This window comes from Adiantum capillus-veneris, chromosome 15 (genome assembly GCF_014529385.1).
Source record: "Adiantum capillus-veneris isolate H3 chromosome 15, ASM1452938v2, whole genome shotgun sequence".
NCBI classification, from domain to species: Eukaryota; Viridiplantae; Streptophyta; class Polypodiopsida; order Polypodiales; family Pteridaceae; genus Adiantum; species Adiantum capillus-veneris.
The window spans coordinates 10,416,069-10,433,162 of NC_140945.1; the positions used below are offsets into that span (position 1 = coordinate 10,416,069).

Here is a 17,094-nt window from a genome sequence, read left to right on the forward strand (position 1 = left end):
TCTGAATGAGACGCACTGCCTCATTTGCTCGCGAGAAACACACAAGGTATGCGCGAGGGAGACGGGAGAGACTCGCGAGGACGAGCACTTACCTTTACCGCGCACAAGGTTGCTCTGCAGGTGAGTTTGCAGAGCTCTGTCTGCAATAAACAGGCGCCCAAACTCTCTCTGTAGTACTCTGTAGTCAATAGTCTGCAATAAACAGGCGCCCAAACTCACTCTGTCTCAATAACCAGGCGGCCAAACCCCCAAAACAGAGGCGAAATTAAATCCGCAAACGCGAAGGGGAAATTCTTTTTTTTTTTTTGGTACATTACGGATCCGTACGGTACCGTACCGTACTATACGGAAATACGGTACCGTACGGATCTGTACGTACGTACGGATCCTACCTTGCCTGGAGAGAAGTGGTAGGTACTCCCTCCGTAAACCCGGAAAGCAGACTGAGATGGGGATGTTTGCCTCCTCTACTAGCACATCCGAAGTCGGGTCAAAACCATGTCGCCACTGTCGAAAGTGGGCGCGTGATGCTCAGATGGCCAGTGGACTCATAGTTATGACCTTGGAAGCCATCTCGGAGGTCTCGAACTCGATCTGGTAGTACCCCCGTCCGAGAATTTGGACATCCAAGATCTTGCCCACCTCTGTGAGAAGGCGGGCCTGGAGAAGGTCTCGCAGCTCTCCTCTGCTAGGACAGGTGTTGAGAATTTTGCAGATGACCGAAGTCGCCTGCAAACGCTCAACCTCAGCGGCTAGGCTCGCTTGCTCTGTCGACGATAGAGCAAGTCGAATGGTGGGCTCAGCGGGGTCGGGCGAGGGGGCTTCGGATGAGTCCCTCTGTGGCGGAGCTGGAGCCTCCATCTATGTCTACTGCTATGACGAAGAAGCGGACGGTGAAGAAACTTTGCAACCGAGCACTATCCGAAGAAACAGTGTTGCAGAGCCAAGTGTAGGAACCTTCGGGAATGACGAAGACGGGGGGGTGGAGGCGAGCAACAGTAGCGAGCAGGTTCCGGGAGCGCTGATGGTCAAAGTATTGTATGAGGGCATTCTTTTTTTGCACTATGAGCATTGGGGAGCAAAAGGGTGAAGAACTAGGCTGAATCAGCCCCTTCTCTAATAACTCCTCAACCTGGCCCATAATCTCTTTCTGCTGCGCCGCACTAACCTTGTAGGGAGGTCTATTTGGTGGGCTACACCCTAGCACCAAATCTATCCGATGGTCCTCAGGTCTCTCTGGCGGCAATTGCGACGGTAATGAATTAGAAAAACAGTCACTAAACTCTTGCAAAAATGCTGACCTTTCTTTATCTAATACAGATAAATTTGATTGACAATTATCTGAGACATCACGTGCAAAAATCAAGTACACAGAAAGATGATTCTTTATTACAGAAGTGATAGCCGAAGCAGATACAATAGGGACAAACTCCTCTATGAGCTTTACATCCAAAACATGAGTTTTGCTCCTATGGTGAAGGGTGATCATCTTGCCGAAGGCATCCAACACACCATGTATTCTGAAAATCCACGGAATTCCAAGTAGCGCATCGTACCCTTCCAATGGCATGATATAAAATTCTTTTGTGTCTACATATGACTGAATATGCAGACACAACTTTCCAATAATGGGAGTAACACACTCTGAGTGGCTAGGACATGCCAACCCTACCTCTGCCGTGTACCCCATCTCTTCAGCTCTAATGCCTAGCTTCAAGCTAGCTCTGGTGAGATAAAGTTTGCTTTGGCATGTGGATCAAAGAAGATGAGTGCCGTCTGATCTCTAACTTTACCCCATGCTCTGCATAACTCGCTGGCATCTGTACTAGGCTTGTCACCCACCATAACTGGCACCAAAAGTGCCGTGGGTTTAGGCTTCTTGCCTTTCTGGTCCTCTTTATCATCTGAGTCAGTTGGTCTTTTCCTTTGTGGACAATTGGTAGCAAAGTGACCAGGCTGCTCGCATATAAAGCATTTGTTTTCAGCCAAGTAAGTTGCGTCAACTTATTTTACACATACCTTTTTTGAAAACATTTTTAAGTTAATAATGTTTTGTTTTAGCACTTTTGTTGCCTTATCCTCGAAGCCAACAAAAGTGCTAAACTTTACAGTTGCACCACCTTCTTTGTAAGCTTTCGGCTTTTCCAGTGCCCCCAAATTGTCATAAGGAATGGTCTGCAACATGGGCACTGTAGTAGGAATCATCTGCACATCTTGTCCATTCAACTCCGTGCAGATGCCGACAGCCTGTAGGCCCCAAAATTGGCGTCCCTTTCGGTATTTCTTTATACTTTAAGAGGGTAAATTACAAGAAGAGTCCTAGGAATTCGTTACCTGCATCCAGCTAGATACCACCTGTTTTGGCAAAATTTTGGCAGCATAACAGCCCCAAAACTTGCCCGAAACGAATTCCCCTGCTGGAACTCGCTTGCACTGACATAAACTCTCTGATTTCTGCCCAAAAACAGTAAATTCAGCACGCTGTATTTACTGGTTTTTGCCCTGTTTTCAGCCCTAAACAGTCCCTGAACTGTCCTCTAACAATGGGGCACTATTCCCAATGGTTATGGCATCCGTATGGCTGAAAAACAATCCATTTTCAGCGCATAACCAGCGCTGAAAACGCACCTGTACGGTGAGGTTATCATCCTCACTGGTTGGTTGCCCAATTGACTTTGCAGTAGAGTCCTAAAATGTTCCCCTTGTCATTTCGGAGGTAATGACGCGAACAGATTTCGTGGCCCAAAATAGCAGTTCCCTAAATTTTAGGGGATGCTTCCGTTGGACTCCCACTGGTCATCTGACCATCTATCCCCATTCGGACCGCATCCAAAAATGTAATGTGGCCCAATTGTTGGGTACTTTCCCTCGGTGACCCCACCTTGGCACTATGCCTTCATTGAGTTCACTTCCTAGTATCCACCAACTTGCTAAGTGCGACGGGGCACCGGGGACCTACATGATCTTGAACTGAGCTTAGCCTAGACATCCTCTTACTATACAAATTCAAGTGCCGACCAACTTCCCGTCTGTGGGTGAAACTATTGTTCACATTGGCCATACAATGTCCGACCATTTGCAACTTCAAAAAGAGGGTCTCAAAAATTAAACAAAAATCATTGGAAAGAAACCAACAGCTAAGGTTAGCAGTTGCCACATCCTCGTGAAGTGTCGACATAAACAGAAATCACTCTATTTTCACACAATGACCAACATTATTAAAACACTTTTCAAAACTTAGACAAGACAAATTATGCGATACATCATAAATATGTCAAACTCAATGCTTATAGACAAATTGAGGGAAAAACACATCATCATGATTAGATCATAGATGGCAGAAACAAGTCCACAGGGCACATGCCACAAACAAAATAGAATTTTGCTAAATGTAAACTCGAACAACAAAATAAAAGTCTGTTGTATTCAAAATTCATCAACACTGCAACAAATAAAATTTTGAGACTCTCAAGCCATCTTTCGCAACTGTCAAAAGTCGTCATCTGATGAAGAGTCAAGACTCATTATCAGATGAAGAACAAGAGGAAAGCATGCCTCCGTCATTGAGGGCATTGCCTCATCATCAAACTCTAGATCATGTGAAGCTTGACGTGCCACAGGATCCCCAACATCCTCCACATCTAGAACCTCATTCGCACGCTTCCTAGCACTACGAACAGGTAGCTTTCCCTTGCGAATGCTCTCTCGTCTAGCACTCTCGCCTTCTACAATTGCAAGAGGGAGTAGGGGAATGTGGAGAGCTCGTGACCTTGACCTAGTGACTCGACGACCCATAGTCTCGAGCTCTTTATGCAAGTCCTGCAGAACCTGCAACTGCTCATCTCGAATCTGTCGATTCATCTCCTCTTGGCTTTGATCATCCACGAGCTTCAGTTGCATCAGGTCAACATGTTTACACATCCAACAAATTGCATATGGCATAAGGAATATTGTGGTTTGAGAGAACACAAAGGGTAACTCTAATTAACCTGATTACAGGTTTACCTACTTGGATGAACCCAAAGCGTGGTCACTCCGCACGTGGCTCGTGCTGGCTCTGCAATACACCAACCTCTCGAGTTGAGCTGTACTAGGGTGATTCCGTATCTTGGTGTGTATCAAAAAGTGCGAGCTTCAGTTGCGCTCACATGCTTCGGGTGAGCAATCGTGGGCAATCAGATTGCAATGCAAGCGACATTGTTTAATGATTGGACATGACAGTAAATTCGTATCATGTACTACGACCCGACATGGCACATGCTTAGAGAATACGAAGAGTGATTCGTGAGATGTTTGGCAGACCAACCCTCCCATAAGAGTGCCACCAAGTCAATGGAAACTTTGAAGCTTCCTTCCTCACTGCCACTTCTCTAGTGAATGATGGTCCAATGCTGCTCATGTAGCTTGTGAACTCGCTATTTATCACAAGTTGCTCCTCTTCAGTGAACATCTTTCCGACAAACTCCGATTGCTTTGTGCTTAAGGAAGTCTCCTTCCATAGATGATCTATAGTAAGAATGAAGCTAAGCATCCATAGCATGGATGGGGTGGCTCATGTAGGTCCATTGTCTATCTCTGATATCCAATATCTCTGGCTAGCTGAAAATTCAAGAAAACGCGCTCATGTAGGTCTATCGTCTATCTCTGATATCCAATATGTCCGGCTAACTGAAAATTCAAGAAAATGCAGCTTGTGATACAATCATATATAATGCATATCACATAAAGGCTAAAATGTAAAGCTCAAAGTATTATGTACACACAAATCAAATTTCGTAGAAAGCTTGGAGCACTTGGAGACATGGTCTTTCATCTCCATAAAGAGATCAGAGACCAATCCTAAGGTGCTGCCCTCCATATCGGTAACTCCAAGAAGAACATAGATGGGTGCAATGCCATTGATAGGTTGTCCATCTGTTGCCAAAATGTTTCATGCAAGATCCGCCTTAGTAAATATTTCGTGCGCTTAGACTATGAATGATGCATGTCTTGCCATTTTGGATCCACAACTGTTTGGAGAAGGGGATCTCTAAGCTTGTAGAGCCTTCACAAGACAAGATACATGTAGGCAAACCTTTTCTTGGAAGGCCTGACCATACCCAATGCTGTTGTGGCTGCGAAAATTAGCAAGAGCCTGATGCTTCTTGCAGAAGAAAGTGGTGATTTATCTGCATATGTAACCATCTGCTGCACCCAAAGAAATTTCCCGATATCCTCCATGAGGAGATCGAGACAATGAGCTGCACATGGGCTCCACACAATGCTAGGAAATTCTGCCTATATGAGGGGTTGGTGCTTCCGAGAGTGGACTCCACCAATCTATCTCTCGTCTACAAAAATTTTCAAGGTAGTTTCATGTTTTCGCAACAGTTTACCTCCAGGTTAGTTCAACTTCCTAACAATGCCAAACGAGAGACGTGTTGTGAACATGAACGATCCTTGTGTTGGTGGCTCTTTGAATTCTTTTAGTTAAGAAACAATCAAAAACATCTGCTAGCCATTTTTAATCCTTCGACTAGGTACCACCTTTATGAAGCTGCGGTCACATGTGCAAGCATGTTGGAAATGGGCTTAAAGACTACTTAAGATTAATGAAAGTTTTTCTTTGCTTGAAAGCTCAGAATGGTTCCTTCATAATTTCCTACCCGCAGTAGCAGGTAATCTGTTTGACAATGACCAGATACCATATCAATCATGGACCTTTCGGATGGTTAAGCAAAGTAGTTCATCGTATAAAACCATGTTTTGAGTGATCAGTCCTGGTTAGACATGCATTCCTTGTGCGAAAAAGAAAATGCACTTTGTAACTTCCTCAAAGATGTAACTTTGATCAGACCTGCCCTCTCACTTGAAGTTTGAGGGTCTTCTAGTCAAAAACTCAGGAGTTAGATTGAATTCCCTTACTCCAAACTTTCTCCGAATAGCCAACGTATCCTTCAAGGAGAGGTAACAAAAATTCGTTGTTTCTGTGTTCAATGGTTCCCGTCCAACTGCGGGGATTAAATTCTATGTACACTAAGGTGTACACTTTCAGCTTTTATTGCCGACTCCACCATCTGCTGCAAAGTATCTTGCAGACGCGTCTACAAAATTTGAGCAAAAGTCCTTTGTTGAATCTCATCATCTTTCCTTCCTCAGAGAGGATCAAGAGTGGAGCTACCTTGGCAAGAGTAAACCACTACTTGCTTTGACTCGCTCGTGTTCCTATTGGGCAAACCGATCCCAATCTTCTTGGATGCCTTCCTCAAAACGTAGAGGAAACAAATTTTGTCGGAAAATTCAGCCTTGAATTGAATCCCAGTCTTGTTGTAAGTTCCTTGCAGAGCTTTGGTATACCACCAAGTACTTGCAATCCCCTTGAGGTGTTTGGTCACATGCCTCACCTTAGACGCTTCTCAGAAACTGCCATTTGCAAAGGCAACTTCAAACATTAAAGCGGTAGCTTTCGGGGCATCTTCCCTTCCGTCAAAAGTATCAAACTTGATCGGAGTGTTCTAAGGTCTAAGGACCTTCATATCTTTCCCGGAATGATGGGATTTCATGGCTATGGTTGATTGATGTTCATGGATATTTTTTGGATTCTGAAGGATCTTCAGCATTCTGCTCCTTGGATTCTCTAGGTTCTTGAGCATCATGCTCTTGTTGCCTTCTCAGAGAATCCCAGGTCTTGTGTCGACTTCTTGCAGAGAGAAAATTTTTCCCAACTCTGCAAGCTTTTCCTGCAGGACTTAAGATTCCACCTGCTTACTTCTCTCTTGGCTTGTCATGGTTTCTTCTTGTATCTTCCGAGAGTCGTCCTCCTTTACAGAGAAAGATAGGAGACCATGCTCTGATACCACTATCACAAACGGGAGTGCATAGCAATATAAAATACATTCGGATAAATAGGATTTATCACTTATTTATGAAGCCAGAGGATATATATATATATAGAGAGAGAGAGAGAGAGAGAGAGAGAGAGAGAGAGAGAGAGAGAGAGAGAGAGAGAGAGAGAGAGAGACACACAATACTGGGGACCAGAAGATGGGTTGCTCCCCCCCCCCGTAATAGTATCTTTATTACTGAGGAGAAGTCTATACAAGCACTTGAACCAAACGTATTACCACGTTCGTTCTAGAATAAGACTTGATGGTTCTCGGAAGCCTCAGCTTCCGATTCCTAGGGCAAAACCCTATTCCAAGGAACTTGCGTTCCTTATTCCAAATCCTCGAGAACAAAGGTTCTCGCCTCCGGATATCACCTTCCAGACTCAAGGCATGGCATCCCTGCAACTCTCTTTTTCCACTCTGTTTCTAGAGTCCTCTCCCGCAGAAAAACTCTACTTTCCCGAACACGAAGTCCTTACTTGGGAATCTCGACTTCCGGATCACAGCTCGAGAGACTACCTCTCTCCGATCCGTGTATCTACTGCCCAAACTCGGGTACGAAACCCTTGGGCTGATCTAGCTCTAGTTCCTCAGAGTGCTTTCTCCTGTAGAGGCTCATGCCTTCCTCTGCTCCTACTCCCTCACTAAGAGGAAGTACATCTGCAAACAAATACTTAAAGTTCATAACATGAAAATCGTTACCTTCAAAGTCTCGACGCTCGAAACACAACTCGGTTCTCGAAAAGAAATTCCCCGAAAGAGGTCTCTACATAGAAAATCCTCTCTTCCAATCCTACACACAAAAGAGGTGTGTTCTCAGGTTCCTTCTCGTAAATCAGCCCCATCTACGACGTTTATGGGCTGAAAACAGAGAAAAACAGCAGCTTGTCGTGATGGAAGCAGGCTCCGTAGACACGTCTTCGTGAGGGAACTCACGCATTGGGTCCTGGTGACATCTGGTACACTTGCGGCAGCCATCGGCATCACCCGCAACGTCTTCTTTACGGCTGAAATTTGCAGCAATATCTCCTCCTTGCAAAGATTGGTCTTCCCTTTGGGAGAGGGCGTGTGATGCTTTTATAGCTCCCTGGCCACGGCAAAGATAGCACAGCATTGGCTGCTTGCGTAGAGATCGCGGCCGTTTTTCTTGTGTGTGGTTTTTTTTTTTTTTTTGCGCTGATCTGCCAGAAAAAGAGAGAAAGCTCGTTGGTTGGTTTATACTTGCTTTATTTAATCATAGGCTGCCCACTTATTAAGTGGGCGGCCGGTCACCTTTAAAAATGGTATGAATCTATCCAAAAACTCAATAAAACCCTAAAAGTTAAAACAATGTTTTCACAGCACGTTCTAGGCGTCCCTGGATTCAATCACATGCACAGTTGCAATGACATAGACTTCCTCGCGGGAGAGCATTTGCTTTCCCGAAAAGCAATTCCGCTTCCTTAGAAAGCACCTGTTTTTCCTCAAAGTTTCCTCTAAACCCATCTTCATTCAAGTGCTTGCTTTTCCTTGTACACAATTCTAACTCAGTTCGGAATTTCCTCTTGACTATGAATATCCCCTCCTTGTGACGCATCAGGAATACCCATCACCTAGTCTTTTCCTACCAAACATACGGTACAATCTCCTTCACGATGCTCTATGTTACCCATCCTATGATGCTTCAGAGATGTCCATTCCCGGATGGTCGAATATTTCTTACCGATGCTCCCTGTCACCCATCCGATGTGATGCATCAGAAGTACCCGTTCCTCGTGGCCTTACAAATATACCCTTTCACAGTGCTCCTATCATTACTCTGAATGACGCATTAGGGATGCTCTGTACGCGGATGTCTCCAGTGAAAAAAACCCTCTCACTTAAAATTCCAATAATTCATTTAGAATTATTTTTCCTTGGTGTTCCAAGCGAGAAAACCCTCACTTATAAATCCAATAATTCAGTTAGAATTATTTTTATGTCAGATAAAGCCAATTTAGCTACAGAAGACAACCTAGTGTTTCAGCCAACAGCAATAGCCAGCGTTTTGGAGCCAGTTCCTCTAGCATTTTTTGCAACAGTTCCTCTAGCGTTTTCAACAACAGATCAGATTGTTTTCTATTTCCAGATCAAGCCTAGCGTTTTGCAGTTTCCGGCGCCAAGTCAGCCAAGACCATTAGCGTTTTCAGATTTCTGCACTTAGCCTTTGGAGATCCCGCCCCTAGCCTTGCAAATCTCACCTACCCGTAGCAGATCCTTGCAGTTTCAGCCCGCTGTTTTCAGATTTCAACATCTGCGTTTTCAGCGCATCCTCGTCGAGTCGTTGTCATCGCCATCCTCGCCGACACAGTGTAAGAGATCAGCAGAAAGTTAGCGTTTTGCAGATTTCAGCCTTAGCGTTTTCAATTTTCCACCCGTCCTTGTCGTCGTCATCATTGTCGTCGACATCATCGGCAAGTCCATTGCATCTAGACCATTGTACCAGATTTGTGCAATCTATAGCATAGACCTCTCTCGCCATAGGAGGGGGGGCCCTTTGAGGAGGGTTTGAGAACCACCTGGTGTCGTATTCTTCTCTCTTTCTTTCTCTCAGTCTCAACACTTTCATTCACCGTGGCATTCACTTTGTTTGTGATCATTGCACTCTCTCTAAAGGACGGAAGGCTCTCCCTTCCGTAAGTAAAAGGAACCCTTGAGCACAGTTCGGAGCACTAATCTTGAGCAATATCAACATTTACTTCCGCTGCACCTTACATTGGTATTAGAGCTTTGGTAGTGTTTTGTATCACTCAAGGAAAGAACCACAAGAAATGTTTTGCTTGTTGCGGTTGCACGTAACCCAAGTCCACTTGGGGGTGTCAATTCCTAATCGTGTTTTTGAAGAGTGACAGGTAACCCAAGAAAGACGGGTTGTCTAGCCTCCCCTTGTTCCTCTTTTCACTCATTGAGAGCGGAATGTGCACTTAGCGGCCGGCCAATCGACATGAGGTGGGAAAAAGCAACTTTGGCGTGAGCGCAAGGCCTCCAAGGGGTGCGTCCACAGGGAAGAGTCGAGCTCGGGTAAGAGAATAACCTTCTCAAACATCGATTGCAAGCTAAAGAACTTAAGAACTTGAAGAACTTAAGAACCTCAAGAACCCAAGTTCCTCGAGAACTTAAGTACCCAAGATCTCAATGTATGGTCATCACCCGAAGCAGAATGGATGGATACTTTGCGTGAAGGTGATAGAGTGAAGTTGGTGACAAAGAATTTTCCCCACCGGGAGGATTTTTTTTCCTATCCTCCCCCTTCTCTATCTACGCTACGGGTTGCACCAAATCCTAAGGAGGCTTTGGTCAAGTCAATGATGGACATGATGCTACAACAAGAACCTTGTAGCGTGAGCATGAGCAAGCGTGCTTGGCGACTGAAGAAAGAAAGGCAGCTATGGAGCTTGAGCGTGACCAAGCACGCGAAGCTCAACGTACAACGGCCGAAGAAAGGCGAGCGGTCTTGGAATTAGAGCGTGAGGCGCAGAGAGACCAACGCATGCAAGAGTTGGTCCTACAGGTACTCACCTCGAAATCCGAGCCGGTCAAAGATGTGGGCAGTTCATCAGGTAGCACAAGTAGAGATGCAGACTCCAATTATCCTGTCACTGAGAAGTTGACGTTTAGTAAGTATGACGGTAAAATGGATGCTAATGTTATTCATTCTTGGTTGCATCAATTTAATGCTTACTTTGCGACAACTAAGAAAACAGGAAATAGCAAATTTTTACGGCAGCCATGTATCTTGTCGGTGATGCCATTAATTGGTATCACGCATGGCAAGAGGCACAGTTGGCCGCGCACCTAGAGGAAGCCGAAGAAGACACGCCCCTTTCTTTCAATTGGGCTGACTCTCAAGACAATCTCAAGGCGCAGTTTATGCCACCTCAGTACTTCGCGCGGTGAAAGAAGATTGTCGCAATCTCAAGCAAAATGGTATGCCAGTCATGTCTTTTTCTAATGTGTTTTGCAGCTTGGCACTCAATTACGCAAATCGGATGATGAGCACAAAGAGGCATTCCTTTTCGGATTGGACGAGTATATCAAGTTTGATGTCGAAGTACTCAACCCTGTGGATCTCAACAAGGCGGTAGCGATTGCTCTCGCACAAGAGATGAAGCACAACAAAGGAAAGCCTAAGGAGAACAAGTCTTCTCACCATACCTCTCAGACTCCTCAGAACCCATAGAACGGTAAGAACGGTAAGAATGGCAACTCTTCTAGCTCATCTTCCTCTACTCCTTCGGAAAAGAACTCTCAAAATGAATTTAAGGGTAAAGCTAAAACACCTGCTAAACCTAAGCTAACCCAAGATGGAAAAGCTGCACAAGGAATTATAAGAGGATACATAACGCCAAAAGAACAAGGTATTTATGTTAAGGAAGGTCGATGTTATCAATGTCATGTCAAGGGTCATATAAAGAAAGCATATCCTAAGACAGCACCACCTAAAGAACCCAAAGCACCGACAACTACCACAAGCACTTTAGTGAACCAATCTGAGTCTCCACATGTTTCTTACACACACATTGATGAAAATATGTCGTGTCTCCTCTCTCAGGATGTGATATGATTTTGGGTATTAGATGGTTTCGTGAGCATAACCCTCTCATTGATTGGGCCGACAATACGCTCACTCTAAATGCCAAAAGTGATTCTCTCATGATCATTCGTGGTGAGAAGGGTCTGCATTCTTTACCTCTTATTTCTCATGTGCAGGCGAAGCGTGAATTACGAAGAGGAGCACAAGCGGCATTCATCTATGTCTCTCCAGCGACCCAAAGCATTAAGCTCCAGACAGGTATTCAGCCTTGTCTTCCAAGTATGAGCATCTCTTTTTGCAGGATGATCTTCCACCCCGTCTCCTTCCCGAGCGGCCGGAGGACCATTGCATCGAACTCACGGAGGGGGCATAGCCGCTCAGTAAGGCTCCCTATCGTTTGAACAAGACTCAAGAAGAAGAATTAGAGCGGTAACCCACGGAGCTGGCTAGAAGATTCATACGTCCTAGTGTAAGTCCTTTTTGTTGCTCCTATTTTATTTGTCCGTAAGAAGGATGGTTTGTGTCATTTGTGTGTTGATTATAGGGCTTTGAACAAGATGACGATCAAGAACAGGTTTCCGATGTCTCGCATTGAGTATATCCTGGATAGGCTCAATGGGGAAAAGGTTTTCAGTAAGGTCAATCTCAAAAGTGGATACTATCAGGTAAGGGTATTCAAAGGCGACATCTACAAGACCGCCTTTCGCACAGAGCGACGGCAATGGGAGTATGTGGTTATGCCTTTTGGATTGACAGGTGTCGTGGGTACATTTAATCATCTTATCGTAGGCCGTTGGCGATATGGTTGGCGTTTGTGTGTTTATCTTTCTTAATGATATTCTCATTTTTTCTGCATCGTGGGAACAACATGAAAAGGATGTAGAAAGGGTTTTAGCCGGTTTGAATGAGTATTAGTTGTACATTGCAGCTAAGAAATCTGAGTTTTTTCTCACTGGAGTTACTTACCTGGGTTATATCATTTCTGCAGAAGGTGTCAAGCTCGATCGCGGGAAGGTAGAACAGATTCGTAATTCGGATTTGCCCAATACTGCATTGATGTGGGTTCTTTTCTTGGTTTATGTCAAACATATAGTTCGCACATAGAGAATTTTGCACGCATTGTCACTCCCATGACAGATGTTTTGAAAGGGGTAAAAACTCGTTAACAGTGCTTGGTTTTGTCCGAGGTAGCCATTGAGGCTTCGCAACTCTCAAGGTTGCGGTGACAGAAGCGTCGTGTCTCATCCTTGCCTCTTGGGACAATCCCTTTGAGGTATGGACGGATGCGAACAAGGTCGCCATAGGAGTTATGCTTCAGCAGCATGGCCGTCCAGTTGCATTTCTTAGTCGGAAGTTAAATAGTGCAGAAAAGAACTATTCAGTTTATGACAAAGAACTTCTGTCTGTCATTCACTCTCTCAAGCATTGGAAGCGTTTTTTGTATGGTAGAGAGTTCACAGTTCGCACAGATCACCAAGCCCTCAAGTCGCTCTGGTCTATGCTTAGTGCACATTGGAGTGATCGCAAAGCACGGTGGTCACAAATTTTTGAGCAATTTGGTGGTTTGATTGAGTATGTGCTTAGTTCAGGGTGTCTCTTTCGACAACATGAAGAACCAGTATGCAGATTCCGAGTTTGGTAAGCAATGGTTGCAGGTTCTTGCTTCCCAAGGGTCCATGAACTATCTCATTCGTGAAGGTTTGTTGTATTTTCGTCACCGTCTATGTGTGTTGCTCTCTCTTAGGTTAGCCATATTGCACGATGCTTATGACTCTCTCACGAGCGTGAGAGAGTCATAGGGGAAATGAACACCACTTTGGAAAAAAATGGAAGATTCTCTTATTGGCCGAAAATGCAAAAAGATGTGTTTCATTATGTCACACAGTGCACCATTTGTCAAAAGGTAAAAGCTCCTTGGGGAAAGTAGCAAGGCCTCTTGCTACCTTTGCTTATTCCTGACGGACCTTTTGAGGATATTTCTATGGATTTTGTGACTAACCTTGAAACCTAGTTTGCATTCAAGGAACACTCAATGTTTGACAATTGTTGACCGTTTCAGTAAATTTTGTATGTTGATTCTTTGCAAGGCCACAGTCACTGTACAAGATGTAGCACGGTTGTTCATAAAGCATTGGTATCCCCTCTGTGGTTTGCTAAAGTCAATCGTTTCAGATACGGATGTTAAGTTAACATCCACTTTTTGGCGTGCTTTCTTTGAAAATTTATGCACTAAGTTGAATTTTTCATCGGCTTTTCATCCACAGTCAGATGGTTAATTTACAATAAGTTGGCTTTTGATGTTTTAAAGTCATATGTGCATGATCAACAGTCTCATTGGGAGCTCTATCTCCCATTGGTCCAAGCAATTTTGAATGACTCTTATTCCTCGGCATTGGTAGAACTCCGTATGAGGCAGCTTTTGGCCGTCCGTCTTGACTAGCTCGGTCAGTCAAATATTTGATGCCAATGCTGCAAGTCAGTCATTGGATGAGATTTCTGAGAGTGTGAAGCTTTGGCTAAGCAAGGCTCAGGAATCTTACTCACGCTCGATAGGCTAACACTCATCGTCAGGATGATTCTATCAAGGGAATTAGGTTTATTTTAAGGATCATGAAGCAACGTCTTAAGCAAGTCGGAAAGAAGTGTCCTAAATTTCAGAATGTACGGTCCATTTCCTGTCATTAAAAAGATCAATGAGGTTTCTATGAAATTACACTTGCCTAACTCATGGTCAATGCACAATGTTTTCCATGTTTCTTGGTTGAAAGTGTTCCAGGGTACACCTCCAAAGGACATTTCCAAACAAGAAGAGCCAAAGATTATTGATGAAGCTGAAGTTATGGAGCTGGAGCAAGTGTTGTATCATCGGTTTCGCCATGGCTCAAAGAAACAAGTGCGACAATACTTTTAAAAGTTCAAGGATCAAGGAACCCACGAGGCAGTGTGAGTCGATGAAGAATTTTTCAGAGTTTATCCACAGTTGTTGGCAGACTACAAAGAAGCCATGCAGCTCGGTACCAATACCTCACTTTGAAAAGGAGGAGATGTCACGCGCACATCTAACCCTATGTGCATGTGGACAAGCTATCTCAGGTCTAGGGTTCAAGGCAACTTAGGAAGTGTTATGGTAGCTTTGTGAGCCTAAGAGCAGGCCGTGAGTATCACTCAACATATGCATTGTCCAAGCAGAAGGTCCAATTCCCGGCCAATTTTGGGATAGTACATTTTCCAGGCAGTTTGGCATTTTTATTAATTTAATTTACCAATTTCCATGGTCGTGGGCTGTTGGGAAGACTGCTCGACCAAGCCTTTTACTGACTATATAAGCGGACAGGGAACGCCCATTTTTAGCAAAAGAGACAGAAGAAGTTCCAGCAACTTGCAGCGTTCTCTCCTCAGCAAGACTTGCAGAAGACAACGTAGCGTTTTTAGCCAACAGCAGCAACCAACATTTTGGAGCCAGTTCCTCTAGCGTTATGTGCAACAATTCCTCTAGCGTTTTCAACAACATATCTGCCGGGCGTTTTCAGTTTCCAGATCAAGCCTAGCGTTTTGCAGTTTCCGGTGCCAGATCAACTAGAACCATTAGCGTTTTCAGATTTCAGTACTTAGCCTTTGCAAATCCCGCCCCTAGCCTCGCAAATCTCACCTACCCCAAATCCTTGCCGTACTGTCGAGTCAGCCAGCATTTTTAGTCAGCCCGTTGTTTTCAATGCATCATAGTTGAGTCATCATCATCGCCATCCTCGTTGACAGAGTGTAAGAGATCAATAGAAAGTCAGCGTTTTGCAGATTTCAGCATTTCAGCCCTAGCGTTTTCAGTTTTCAGCCCGTCATCATTGTCGTCGACATCATCTGCAAGTCCATTGCATCTAGACCATTGTACCAGATTTGTGCAATCTATAGCATAGACCTCTCTCGCCATAGAGAGGGGGGCCCTTGGAGGACGGTTTGAGAACCACCTGGTGTCGTATTCTTCTCTTTCTCTTTCTCTCAGTCTCAGCACTTTCATTCACAATGGCATCACTTTGTTTGTGATCATTGCACTCTGTTTAAAGGACGGAAGGCTCTCCCTTACATAAGTAAAAGGAACCCTTGAGCACAGTTCGGAGCACTCATCTTGAGCAATATCAACATTCACTCCGCTGCACCTTACATTTTATCGGGCTGACTTCTGATGAGATGGGCTGCTTCTGACTGTGGGTTGTCAATATTCTGAAGAAAATAAACTGCAATTTGGGAAGTTCATGGGACAGCTTAATACCATTTGTAAATAGGAATAATACTTCAACCAAATTATCAACATGTTTCAAATCAGGCAATTTCAATAAAAGGAATCAAGACTGCAGCCTATGCATTTGTTACCTCTTTTAGGAAGTGGCTTCTATAGCTTTATGCTCCTACTTTCCTGGCCTTACTGATCATTGCATTTTTGAATACTGATGCATCTAGAGTTTTTTGTGTGTATAAACCCATTATTCACGTCAAGAAGTTGTGAAGAGTCCTCAGACTTGTTCAAACTGAATGTTTTTCAGTTTTCATGTGATAGACAACCACAGAATTCTCTTTATAACAGTGTCTTGCTTGTTCAACCTGTAGTTTTTGCTCGCATGTCTCAACCATCATATCCTATACGCTGCTCCAAGAAAGCCATTATCAAAACAGATGACCTTCTACCTGTTCTGGGGCTTGAACAAAAGGAAAAATACAAGTATGTGGCAGGCTTGGTAATACCTGCATGCTTTGTTTGGATGTGGTCGCAATGAAACACCAAGTTCCATAGCTGTGCAGGGTCTTTGCAGTGCGGTTGGTACTTACTGGCCCATCTCCATGTGAGTTGGTCGATGCAAAAATATGTCTGACTTTTCGAATTTTTGTCACCCTCCCTTCGGGTTCTGTCTTCTGCTCAACACAGGATCTAGAGTTGGTTAGACCAGAGGTACTTGTTATCACCTTGAAGATGGCCTTTAGTAGCATGTTTGTGCTATTCAATTGTCTGTTCTATTGAAATAGGTTCCATACCTAAGATATGGGCTCATGGTACGCCATATAATCGATAAAAAGAGTCCAATATATGGTCATACATTGGAAACCCTTCGCCAAGGCGATGCCTCCCTCTCTCTCACGGTAATGGGCATGGAGAGGACGTCAATGCAGCCTGTGTTTCATGTGGAGGTATGTGTGCCCACTTTTCTCTTTCTTTCAAAAAATTTTGTTTCAGTTATAGGGAGCTAAAACAGTTCAATAATCTTCTATGGCACCAACATTTAACATGAAAATCAGAAAATAGTTGTAATTTGCACAAAGAATAGTTGCTCTCAGCCCTTGCCAGAACCCCGGAAAACTAAATCTGAGATTGTGCGTAGCCTGCCTTGTTCTGACCAGTGAAACTATGGACACAATTTCTGCATCAGAAGGAAGTGTTTCATCTGGTCAATGTCTGCCTGCATCTTTTTTGCATCCTGCGCATTGAGTGGACAGTTCCGCAGATCAAGCCAATGCTACAGAAGAGATTTGTTTTACCACAGCCTCCAGATGCTAGAGATCTAGGTAGCCCTTGCCATGGCGAGATGGACATTTCTTACATTAAACAAAAAGAAGTTGGAACCGTTGTGAGGTCTAAGTCACATGCCTCCTTCTAAGTGGACCAGGAGACATTGCTTTTAAGTGAAACTC

The 17,094-nt window shown here is 44.2% G+C and overlaps 1 protein-coding gene across 1 annotated transcript in view; it reads left to right on the plus strand.

Moving 5' to 3' along the window:
• The window catches only part of LOC147440257 (uncharacterized), a 93,804-nt gene that overhangs the window by 75,791 nt on the left and 919 nt on the right, over positions 1 to 17,094 (plus strand). Inside the window, exons 5-7 of the mRNA XM_086483279.1 lie at positions 16,018 to 16,129; positions 16,210 to 16,357; positions 16,432 to 16,593. Coding sequence (XP_086339405.1) covers positions 16,018 to 16,129; positions 16,210 to 16,357; positions 16,432 to 16,593 — 422 coding nt within the window. The remainder of the gene's footprint in view (positions 1 to 16,017; positions 16,130 to 16,209; positions 16,358 to 16,431; positions 16,594 to 17,094) is intronic.